The sequence below is a fragment of the Pagrus pagrus genome (genome assembly GCF_965226575.1).
Source record: "Pagrus pagrus genome assembly, chromosome: 14".
Taxonomy (NCBI): domain Eukaryota; kingdom Metazoa; phylum Chordata; class Actinopteri; order Spariformes; family Sparidae; genus Pagrus; species Pagrus pagrus.
Genome location: NC_140198.1, coordinates 30,014,210 through 30,027,146, shown reverse-complemented (window position 1 = coordinate 30,027,146; position 12,937 = coordinate 30,014,210). Strand labels below are relative to the sequence as shown.

The following is a 12,937-nucleotide window of genomic DNA, read 5'->3' as shown; positions in this document are numbered from 1 at the left end:
CTCATTGTGGTGCGCACCCTCAAAGTTTTGAAATGATATTTTCCCCTTAAATTATAACCCCCTTCCCTTTCCGTGAATGGTTTTGAAGTTTTTCCGATAGTAGATGATGTTTTGCCTAAAATATTACTTGTGCTGTTTGAAATGCCATTTGGTCTATGAATTTTAGTAGTTTTGACTGTAGGAATAATGAATTAGTATGATCCCGATATCCAGCTTTATGAATGTATCCTATTGCTCTCTTTTGAAGTATGAACAATGAGTGTAACCTGCTTTTGTAGTTATTGCCCCAGATTTCAGCAGAGTAGGTGATATATGGCAGGACTAGGGAACAGTATAAAGTGTGAAGTGCTTTATGATCCAAAACCTGTCTTGCTCTGTCTAAAACTGCAGTCGTCTAATAAAACTTTTATATGTATTTCATTCTTCCGGTTACCAAAATGCATTATTTTTGTTTTGTTCAAGTTTAATGATAGTTTATTTTCTTTAAACCATAGATTTAGTTTATCCAATTCTGTGGTGACGTTAAGCATTAATTGCTGCAAATCATTTCCAGAGCAAAACATATTTGTATCATCCACAAATAGTACAGGTTTTAATATTTTAGAGACATTGCATAAATCATTAATGTAAAGTATAAATAATTTCGGTCCCAACACTGTACACCACAAGTAATTTGTAAGGATCTGGAACAAAAATCACCCAGCTTTACAAATTGCGTCATTAAAATAGCTTTTCATCCACTGTAAATTTAAACCCCTGATTCCATACCGTTCTAATTTATTGAATAATATTTTATGGTTAATTGCATCAAATGCTTTCTTTAAGTCGACAAATATTCCTAGTACATGCTGTTTTTGATCTATAGAATTTGATATTTCCTCTACTGAATCCATTAGTGCCAATGCCGTTGATCTGTTTGCCCTGAATCCATACTGACTGTCAGTGAGAAGTGTGTGTTTGTCTATGAAGTTGTCCAGCCGTTTTGTGAAAAGTTTTTCAAGACTTTTGGAGAATTGTGGAAGCAAAGAGACAGGTCTATAATAATAATAATAATAAAGTGGTGTTTGTTCCCAGATTTGTATAAAGGTATGACTTTTACGATTTTCATTTTATTAGGAAATATACCAGTTTTAAATGATAAGTTGCAAATGTATGTTAATGGTTTTGAAATGCCCTCAATTACACTTTTTACTACGGCCATATTGATGTCATCACAGTTTTTTTTTGTGTTGTTTTTACAGTTTTTTTTTGTTTTGTTTTTACATCCATTGACAGTATCTACTACTTATTTTTCTTTTACTGCTGTAATAAACATTGAGTTTAGATTCCTATCCATAAAATTGTCCTTCCATCCATCAGGAGTTATTTGATCAGAAATTTTGTCCGCTAACTCAGGTCCCACATTTACAAAGAATTCATTGAATTTTTTGACAATATCAGTCATGTTATAATTTTCTTTGTCATTCACAAAAAAATATTTTGAATGACTGTCCTGTCTTGGTCCGTTCTTTATCACCTTATTTAGTATGTTCCATATTTCCTTAGTGTTGTTTTTGTTATCATTCAGTATTTTACTATAATAATCTCTTCTGCTGATCCTTATAATATTAATAAGCTTATTTTTATATTTTTTATATTTAATTTCTGCCTCCTTAGTTCTCTGTCTCATGAATTCTTTGTAAAGTGTGTTTTTCTTTTTACAGGCATTTTGTATTCCCTTTGTTATCCATGGATGATCCTTATACTTTGAGTTCTTTTTGATTGATCTTACAGGACAATTTTTGTCATATAACTCTTTAAATGTTTTCAGAAATTAATCATAAGCCCTATTCACATCCCCATCATTAAATACAGTATCCCAGTTCTGTGCCAACAAATCCTTCTTAAGTGCATTTAGCGATTCTTCTGATTTCACCCTTATGTACACGGTCTTTTCTTTGTCTGATTTATGAGTTATGTAGTTGGTGTCATATATTATAAACACAGGAAGATGGTCACTGATGTCACTAAGTAATATTCCACTAATAGTTTTATTTGAAATATCGTTTATAAAATATTATAAGAGTGGCACAGTGGGAAGTTATTCTTGTGGGTCTGGTGATTGTTGGATATAAGTTCATGCTGTATATTGTATTGATAAAATCGTTTGTCATTATGTGATTATTAGGGTTAAGGAGATCAATGTTAAAGTCCCCCATAGATGAAACTCTTTTTATGACTTTTCTTTATAAACATTTCCTCCATCCAGTCTTTGAACAATTCAATATTGGATCCTGGTGTCCAATATATACATTTAATAAGTGCACTTTTGTTTTTGTCCTTACATATTTCTATCGTTACGCACTCCAGTACATTATTAACAGTCAGAGACATGTTTTTCAACACCCTGAAGTCCAAACTAGTGTCTACATAGAAAGCTACTCCTCCCCCACCTTTGTTTTTTCGATCTACATGCAAGAATTCGTAGCCCTCCAGTTCAAAGTCCACACCTTTCTCTGTATTGATCCATGTTTCCGATATTGCAATGACGTTGAAAGGATGTGTAAATTGTCTTAAATATTCCTTGATGGTTGTAAAGTTTGCATAGAGACTTCTACCATTGATGTGTATTACTGAGAGTTTTCCATCCTTATTAATGCGGTCATATTGCTCCTCTGTGCAATAGCAGCAGTTATTACTGACGGAATTGAAGAAGTTATTGTCCGGGTCTATGTCATGTTCAGTATCCTGCATTGTGTTCAGTGTATTGAAATGTTTGCAGTACCTGATTTTCAGTCCAGCACATCTTGATTCAGCTATTGGTACTTTTCCAGATCCTCCATGCTTCTCACCATTAGCACCTTGGCCTCCTCTGGTATTCCATTCAACTTTATGAATATTTTACAGTTTGTGGTCCAGGTGCTCTGAAGTTTTTTCAGTTTCCTCAGGTAACGTGCCTTTTTTGCAATTTCAGCATTACTCTTTGTCAGATGCTTGTTGATGTATGCATTCGTTCCTTTTAGCTTCCTCCCTTGTTTTAGGAGTGCCACCTTGTGTTTTCTGCTCACAAACCTCATGATAATAGCTGGATTATCCCTGGCACTTTTCCTGGGAAGAGGGTGGCAGGCTTCGATGTTATCACAGTCCAGATCTATCCCTTTAGACTGTAGAAAAAACGCCACCTGTTGCTTGGTGGAGTTTGCATCCAGCTCGCTTGGTCCCTTACGCTGCCCCTGGTCACTGCTCTCGCATATGACCGGGGCTTCACTTGGAGCCCAGTGATGACAACATCGTTCATCCTGGTGTATTGCTCCAGGTCAGCGACACGACTCTCCAGAAAGGTGAGCCACTTATCCTTTTCGGCATTTTGGAGACGCAGAACTTTTACCTCCTCAACCAGCGTAAGGATGTTTTTCTGCTGTTGGCTCACACAAGACAGTTCGTTTGTGAGGAAGTCAAGCGATTGTTTAATCTCCTCAACTTCCTCGACTGTCAGTGTTTTTTTGGAGGCATGATGTAGTTTTCGCTGTTGTCGTCGTCTCTTAGCTAGCCTGCTAAGCTACTACGACAGCTAGCGGCTAACAGTTAGCTTGTTTTCCTTCAAAGTTCGTAACTGAAGAAGGTTCAGGACCCTCAGACACACTAGCTGTGTCCAAATTCAGGGGCTGCATCCTTCGAAGTGCGGATTTGAAGGCCAATTACGTCACAACGCTGCGCGAAGGCTGTCCAAGTTCGAAGGCTCCTCTAAATGCAGCCCACAAATGCAGCCTGCTTCTCCCGCTTTTTGGAGGACGGACCGCTACTATCCTTCGTGGCCTCCCATATCCCAAGATCCTTTGCGCGCCGCTGCTCAGTCCTGAAAAAGAAGAGGGAAAACTGAACAATGGCGACATCAAGTGGCGCGGACTTGACATTTAAATGTAAGTACTGGGTTTATACTCGGGTTTTACTCATTTGATCATCCATTGCCAGATATGTTAAACTTCAGCGGACTTTCAATTAAAATACGTGACGCTGGTAATGCATTAGCATACAGCATAAATTAGCATTATGCCGTTGGAAGTAAGGCTTTAAAAGCCTTCACTTTCAAAATGTTAGATGTTCAGAAAACCATAAAATCCATTCAGTCAACTCTCTTTCGCGGGCCTGGGCGGCATCAATAGTGACGTAACGGTAAGGGCGGGAACATCTGGTGACGCAACCAGGAAATACTAGACCGTCCAATTTAACAATGGTTGACGCTACCGTCAAAGGACTCTCTGAAGGACCCGGCCTTCCGAGTCCACGAAGGCCGGGTCCTTCAAAGGATGCAGCCCCTGAATTTGGACACAGCTACTGTGTCCACATGAGCTCCTACAACATATGTTGTGTGTTGGTCTTGAAACAGTCTGTTTGTGTCCAGAACTCCTTGTTGATGTCCACCACCTCACAGCCACACACACGTTACGTTTACGTTTGTAAATGTTAAATGTGTTAAATTTTAAATGTCTTCACCCCATATGAATGCCAGAATAATGAAGAAGACTACATGAATAAGCTGGCATTTATTAGTTATTTCTTAATAAGTGAGCAATTTACTAGTGTCTTTATTGTCGGGGACATGAATGCAGATATTTCAGACAGTAGATCAGTATTTGTTAACCACCTGAATCATCTCTGTAGAGACAATAATCTAATACTGTCCAGCAGGGAGCTGTTGCCATCTGAAAGCTACATATTTATAAGTGAGGCATGGCACACCATATCCTGGTTAGATCATTGTCTCTCAACAGCTGATGCTCACACTGCTTTGGCACATATGGAAATTTTATATAATGCATCTACCTCAGATCACATTCCTGTAAAGATGGTTATTAGACGGGATAACATACCTGACACTGTAAAATGTGCAAACAGTTTTATTCCAGATCATGTGGACTGGCCCTCTCTTTTAGAGGAATACATTGCTTCCTATTTTACTAGGGGTGTGCATTGCCACTGCCCTCACAATTCGATTCGATTACGATTCACCAGGTAACGATTCGATTCAATTCGATTCTACGATGCATTGCGATGCATTGTGATGCATCAAAATTCTACTGCACACAAGGCAAACTTTTCATCAGTCATGAGGCAATGCAAGCAGTCAGATATAACTTTTTTTCAAGTAGTAAAGTGCAACTATTCTCAAAACAGCAGCTTAGCAGCTTTAAGACAATGACAATTATATACCTGAGATGAGAGTCCTATCTGGCAATCACGTCAGCTGCATACAACAGAATATCAAGATGTAAAAAACATTGTTATGTAAACCAAAAATAAAGTGTGTAGGCTTAGCCTACTACCAAATTTGTGCAAACAACTTCTTCCGTCTGAGTTCAACATCACCATAATCAACAATCCGTTTCAGAGTGAGGAAATGTATAGTTTGACCTAAGCCTACATCATAACTTCTCACTGTTCAGCATTTGGGAATTTCAAGGTTCTTGTGTAAGAACACAAGCTGATCGACCAGAAAATAAACAGTGACTCCAGGGTTTCCCCCAGAAAACTTGCTAAGCCCGGTGGTAGTGTGGCCCACCAGCGGCCCACCGGTGCCCAAGCATGTTTTTTTGTGTCAGGGGCCTGACCCTGACCATTGACTGATGGCAGGGCCCTATAGGTAACAGATTTATTAATGGAGTAGTAGGATTTAGAAGGAGTGACTCCATAAGGCTTTAAGATCAATGTTAAAAGTTGACTGGAAATTTGAAAATATTATTATTATCATGTGTTATTATAAGACATTTATGTAACACCAGGTCTTACAGATTGCACTCTTGAAATGCTGTTCAACCAACCACAAAAATGAATAAATAATAAAAATATAATTTAGATAAATAATATCAACTGTCTGCACTAAAAACTAAAAACCAACTGCCTTGTGTCTCCAGAGATTTTAATTTTTTTCCTCAGAGATTTTTGCAATCTGGAGTCACGTGAACATGACCACGCGTCTGTTTCCGGTCAGTCGTCATGGAAACGTGACAATCACGGATCTACCAAAGATACTCTGTAATCTACTGTTTGGACCAGAGAAAACAAACGTGTGTAAACGCGAACCGTACGAGCTGAAAAATGAAACACTGGGTCATTTTCACATCTGGTGAAAGCAGCTCGGCTCACAGAAGTCCGGAGCTCTGACGCTGCAGGGGACGACGTGCTAACAGCTAACAGCTACTAGCCGCTGCAGCAGCTGGCTGAGCCTCTAGAGCCGCGGCTCGGCTCACGTTAACGGCTACGAGGTCGGTCAGCTGGTGAAGCAGCGGTCTGATGAGCATGATGTCTGTGACATGTCCCGTTATGCGCGACGAAGTTGTGACGTTGTCAGGTGATGAAAAAGACACCAGATCACATGTTGATGGAGTGCAAAAACTGATTTCAAGAAAATAAATAAACGATGCTAAGCTTGGCGGGGGGGCAAGTAAGACCTGGCGGCCCGCCAGGCTTATAATACACTGGGGGAAACCCTGGAATCGATTATGGCACGTTGCCGCATCGATGCTGAATCGTGCATGCCCCGCATTGCGATGCATCACCGAATCGATTATTGTTGACACCACTACATTTTACTCACACTGATCAACTGTTGAGCAACATATCTGCCAAGAGAAGCACTCATCTGTAAAAATACTAACTGTTCTAACCTTAAATATAAAACAGATATCTCTGCAGTGTACATTGATATTGTAACAGCTCTACTTAAAGCCAGTGAGCCTCTTCTTAAAACAAAAAAGAAGGGGAAATCTAGATCTGGCTGGAACACGTATGTGGCTGAATTCTATACGGAAGCCTGTGAAGCTACTAGATCTTGGGCAATGGCTGGTAAACCAAGAGAGGGACCTATCTTTGAATACAAGAAGCAGACAAACGCAAAATATAAATATGCTATACGTTACATCAGTAAAAACGAGCAAACTTTGAGGGCTGACTCCATGGCCAAGAAACTTTTAGAAAAAAACAGCAAAGCTTTCTGGAAAGAGGTAAAGCGTGTTAATAATTGCAAACCATCCTTACCATGTCCAGTAGATGGAGTCTTTGGTGCAAATGCAATTGCTGCACTTTGGCAACAGCATTATACTAAACTATTTAATTGTGTCCTGACTGAATGCTATCAAGTAGATAATGTTGAAGGTGTGAGTATTAAGACCCATGAGGTGTATCAAGTGATCAGAAACCTATCAGTCAATAAATCTACAGGTATGGATTCTATCTCTGCTGAACATCTCAAATTTGCCAGCTCAAGGTTAGCTCCTCTGCTTGCCCTATGCTTCACTGCCTTCATGGTCCATGGCTGTCTTCCAGACTCTATGATGACAGTGCTGCTGGTCCCTGTTGTCAAGGATAAAGCAGGAAAAGTATGCAGCTCAGACAATTACAGACCCATTGCTCTTGCTAGTGTATTGTCTAAAGTTGTTGAACAAATTCTTCTTGAAAGAGTCATTGCATTAATTATGTCTGCAGAAAATCAACTTGGCTTCAAACCTAAGCAAAGTACGGATATGTGTATCTATGTTTTAAAAGAATTGTTGAGTAACTCCAAAAGAAGAAACTCATCCATTTTTATGTGTTTTTTAGATTCTTCCAAGGCATTTGACCGCATGAACCATGGAAAGTTATTTAAAAGACTGTGTGCTACTTAGTCCGAGCTCAGCTGGTCTACAGCAGCTCCTTATTGTGTGCTCCTTGTATGGAAAGCAACATGACATAAAATATAATGATGTAGAGTCTTATTATGACCTCCAGAACAAATGAGGATAAACATATGGTTTTCCCTGACTTTAAGCTGTCAGGTCATGTTTTAAAAACCTGTAGTCAGGTGAAATATCTTGGTCATGTGATCACAGACACACTGACTGATGACGAGGACATTCTGCGTCAGTCTCGCATGTCATATGTGCAAGCAAATGTACTGATATGGAAATTTGGCTGTTGCTCTGATGACGTGAAGCTGACTCTGTTTAAAGCTTATTGCACACTGCTATACACTGCATATCTGTGGTCAAATTATAAAAATGCGAGCCTTCGGAGACTGCAAGTGGCATACAATGACTCTCTGAGAATTTTGTTAAAACGGCCCAGATGGACCGGCGCCACCGAAATGTTTGTGACTGTTCGAGTCAACACTCTCCAATCTGTCTTAAGAAACATCATGTTTAAGTTCATCTGCCATCTGAATAACTCAGAAAATCAGATTGTTTTGGAACTGACGAACATTGCATTTAGTGCCACACGTTACACGCCACTGCTCTGGAAACTCTGGTATAAGTGTCTTTTAATAAGGGGTTGCTAGATGACCCCATATGATGTTGTTGTTGTTGCTGTTGTCGTTGTTGTTGTTGTCGCTGTTTGTATTGTTTTGTTTTGTTTTTTCCTTCTGTCTTTTTGTATCTGTTCTTAACTGGACTTAGAGTCTGTAATAAAATCTATCTATCTATCGATCACTGTATCTTTCTTCAATATGTCTTCCTGCCTTTGTTTGATAAGTAATAAGGACTGTACCTACACCAGAATCAAGGAGGAACACAGGATATCTGGTGCCTAATAAAATATTTTTGAGTTTTATTCCAGGTCATGAAAAACATTTAATATGGACCTTTTCAGTTGGTACTTCATGTATTTTTTAATTATAACTCCCCCCCCCCTTCTCTTGTGTGTGTGTCTGTGCAGCCCTTCTCTAATGGTTTGCAAATTAGCGATGAGTATGACATCCTTCCCTCACGTCACTCACCAACGCAGTCTACACTTGCCAGTAGCCACAAGTGAGTATCACACACACACACACACACACACACACACACACACACACACACACACACACACACACAGAGACTAGTGGTAACAATCAACTTTTTTGTAGATCGTCTGACAAGGCTTTATTTAAAAAAAAAAAGATTATTAAAAACTTTACAAAAGCCTGTTCAATCAATGGATCGTGCTTGCCAAATCTTCAAGACTCGGTGTATCTAATATCCTGCATTACACTGTGATTCGATTATTTGGCTGCATAACTGTCTAGCCTGAAGTAGCAATAGAACACAATAGTTGTGTGGGCTGCTGTCTCAAAGCAGAACTTGGGGAGTGTTTTACTCTTATCAGCTCACTGCTTTTTAAAGCTGTTCCTCTTATACAATCATTATTCTAATGATATCTGACTAACAATAAGTTTGACACTAGCCAGTTACTATTTGTATTAAGCCTAATCAAGTACAGTGTTTGCTACAATCCTCTTCTCTTCACAGATACAGTGTGTCCTTTTAGTCTGAAGTTCTACCCTCCTTTTCTCTGTAGTTTCAGACTCAGGGACCTTCTGCCAGTGTTGTCTAGTATCCTCAGTGAGAAGTCCAGGTTGGAAACAGCTTTGAATAATGATGGCTGAATGTTTAATAGCCTTTTAGCCGCAGGCAGAATATGATGGGGCATTTCTGTGTATTGGGCTATAGTGGAGGCAGGGTATAGAGCTGTCACTTCTGATGAAGCTTGAGCTGAAAAGGGAAGCTCTGGTTCTACTGAAAAAGTTTAGCGTTGTAAAATATTGTGAGCAACCTCATCTGATGGCTTGACAAATGTGGACTGAAATTTCTCCCACCTCTTTTGTCTGTGTGCCTTCTGAGACTTCCTGGGCTGGATATCTTGGTCTGTGTTGTAAAAAGATAGGTGACTAAGGGCCACAGATGGCTCATCCACCCCCTTTCTTGGGCTCAGGTGACTCCAATATTACAAATTCTGGGTTGGTAGCAAATCAAACAAGACTGGCAAGTCACTACCCCACGCTACAGGAAAAGACAGTTCTTACAGCATTTCCAATGTTCAAAGGGTAGGGCTGTCTTTGCACTTCAATATAAATGTCAGAAGTGGGGTAAGGCTTCTCATACCCGTGCACACAGCAGAGTGCGGATAACAATAAATGGTACAAACTACTTGTACACCAGGATCTGATCACTGCCGGAGTCAATTAAGGCCTTCAGAGCTTTCCCATTATTTATGACAGTTGTTATCCTCATTTGTTTGTCACTGTTAGATTTATGGTCATTTCGACAAGGTAAGACACATATTTGAGAAAGTCTAGGAGGGTTTTTTTTGGTACACTGGTTTTGTGTTACAGTAACAAAAGGGCACTTTGTTGGACAGTTTTAGCGATGCATTTGCTGACTTTTCCTCCCTCATGGGAGCCTTACATTTACATTTAAGGCATTTAGCAGATGCTTTTGTCCAGAGCAACTTACAGTAATTCATACATACAATGCATACAAAGAGCAATTTGGGTTTCAGTATCTTGCCCAAGGACACTTCAACATGCAGACCAGGGGAATCGAACCAGTGACCTTTCGATAACAAGCTGCTGGCTCTACCCCTGAGCCACAGCCACCCCTTACCCACACCTGGGGTGCCCTTGAGAGGCTCTGGGCCTCCGGGTGTCTTTTGCAGTCTTCCAGGCAGTGTCACTCCATGGTAGTCCCTTCCTCCTCAGCTGCAACGTCACCTCTGCAGCTGATGAGGGATCACTGCCACAATCATGAGCATCATTCATGTCCATATGCACTTGCTGGAATAAGGTGAAAACCCCAGATTTAGCCCCCCTACATGCTGCTGAAATCCTTTCAAAAGTTATAAGAAAGTGTTCAGTATAGTCATTCTCTGTCTTGACTTTTCTTATCCGGGAGAATCGAAAACTGACCGGATGAGGGAAGACTGGAGGGCTCTGTCGTGACGGTGCTGCCTGGCCCTTTGGGCTAAGTTCCTCTGAGACAAGGGTTTGTAAGCCGAGGGTGTTGAAGTGAGCTCTGGGGATCTGTCAGCCTGCAGCTCCAGCTGCAGCAGTGCAGACTCAGGCAAGCATCTTGGGCCTCTTGCTGGCCCATGTTGGCACAAGAAATGCCAGCCAGGTCTGTCAGTGTTGGCTGGCTGACGTCTTCACCCTCAGTACCTGTTACCCTTACCTGTGCCATCCACTTGCTCCTCTTGTCCACTCTGTAGTTCCCTAAAAATCACATGATTTCCTCTTCAAATCTACCCTCTATCCTGCATTATTCATGGGATGGGGTTGGGGGTAATGAGCGGAAAAAAACTGGAGAAAAAAACAGAAAATGACCTATGCTGTCTACCGGCTGAACCCATCACTGCCTCTACATACAAGGTCACAAGGTAAACTTATTGTCATTTATAAATCACAAGAGTTTAAAAAACAAAACTGTTTGAGTCCTTTGTGCGAAATCTATTTAGAAAATGGAGTGAGGAGTCTGTTGGTATGGCAGTGGATACGTCTGTATTTTTTGCCAGATAGCAGCAGGGTGAACAGACTGTGGCTGGGCGGGTGTTGTCTTTTAGTATCTTTGGGCTCTGTGCAGACATCTCACTTCCATGGCTGATAGTAGTCCGGCGCTGTGCCGGATCTCCGGCGTACCGGCGTGACTGCGGGAAAAAAATGTAATTGGGGTTCACCTAGATCTAACACACATTTCTCTGGATCCAAGAGAAGCGCAGCTTTCATTCTCAACCACACTAACAAGAGGCCTACTAGTCAATCAGAAGTAGGGTGGGGGCGGGACTTGGGGCGCTTCATGTGCTGTCGAAAGCTATCCCCATGCTAATGACGCACCACAACTCACAGGATGGACTGCAGGTTAATGAAAACAGGAGAAGACACCAACGAAGTGGACAAAGACATTAAGAATAAATGGCGCTGGGCGTGGATAGAGGAGGTGGGTAGTGATGGCAAGCCCTTTGGGAGCTGGTGCCAAAAGCTCCGGGAACCAGGGCATGTTTTTGCACGTTGTGCGCAAGGCGGCTGATCTATGGAACCAGCGGCAAAAAAGTTCTCTCACGGCACGAGTCAGACCCAAGGCATAAATCAGCTGTCCGTGCCATTCAACACACCTCACATTTGCCTGGGGCAACAGCCACGGCCGACATTCCGCCATCAAAGACTGATCGTGTGGCTGATTTAAAAATTCGCGTCTGCTCCTTCATTGCTGAGCACGACCTGTCATGTAACATCTCTCAACCCCTCGTCAGTTTGTCAAAGAAATTAGCGGAGGATAAAGTCGCCCTCATACACCTGTCCCTTTCGAGGCAGCATGCTAGCTATTTTATTACACATGGCATCTCGTCAGAGTTTAAAAAAACTCTATCCGAGAAGCTAAAAAATGGCATGTTTTCACTCAACATCGATGAAGCCACGGACAAAAGTATGGATAGGATTATGAACATACTGGTCTGATTTTATGTTATTATTAATGGAATTGAATGGCTGTTTTCTGTATTTAAAATAAATGGTGCATATTTTGCACTTATGTTTAAAAAAGTTAATAAGTGTCCTTGTTCATGCCCTTAAGTCAATGGTTAGGCTACTAATCAAATCTTTTTCTACTTGCCTCCTATTGCCACCTACTGACCTTTTTTTGTATTGCTTTAGTATAATCTAGTCAGAGTATGCTTAAAGCAATGTGACAATATGGCAGATAAGTGGCAAGATAGTTAAAAGGGTTATTTTCAAATAATGTTATATATGTTATGTGTTAAAATGGTGCTGCATACATAGCACCCCCCACCCCTCCCCACCTCCGGGGCACCGAAAAAAGTTCAGGCTTAGGATTTTTTTCCACTATCAGCCCTGCACTTCACTGATGTCAGCGATGCTCTGTATGGTACCAGTGATGTTCTGGTGGTTTTAATCACCCGCTGTAGAGCCTTCCTCTACTGGCCCTGATTAACCATGTCAGTTTGTGATGTTTCCAGTCAGGATGCTTACTATTGCTCCTCTGTAAAAGTTGACCCAAATCCTGCTCTGGAATTTAGCTTTCCTAAGTTTTAGAGCCTTTTCTGTGCTTTTTTAATCAGGGTGGTGATATGTGATGACAAAGAACAAAGGAAGCTATAGCTGTTCTTGATGTCTGGGAGTGCAGTCATGGGTGTACAGTGTGAACAGGAGGGTGCTGAG

At 41.0% G+C, this 12,937-nt stretch overlaps 1 protein-coding gene across 4 annotated transcripts in view; it reads left to right on the top strand.

The window, feature by feature from the left end:
* Positions 1-12,937, top strand: part of cblb (Cbl proto-oncogene B, E3 ubiquitin protein ligase) — a 204,297-nt gene that overhangs the window by 154,110 nt on the left and 37,250 nt on the right. For all 4 annotated transcript variants that reach the window (XM_084374290.1, XM_084374292.1, XM_084374291.1 and 1 more), the window contains one exon: positions 8,668-8,759. In XM_084374290.1, the coding sequence (XP_084230416.1) occupies positions 8,668-8,759 (92 nt within the window). The remainder of the gene's footprint in view (positions 1-8,667; positions 8,760-12,937) is intronic.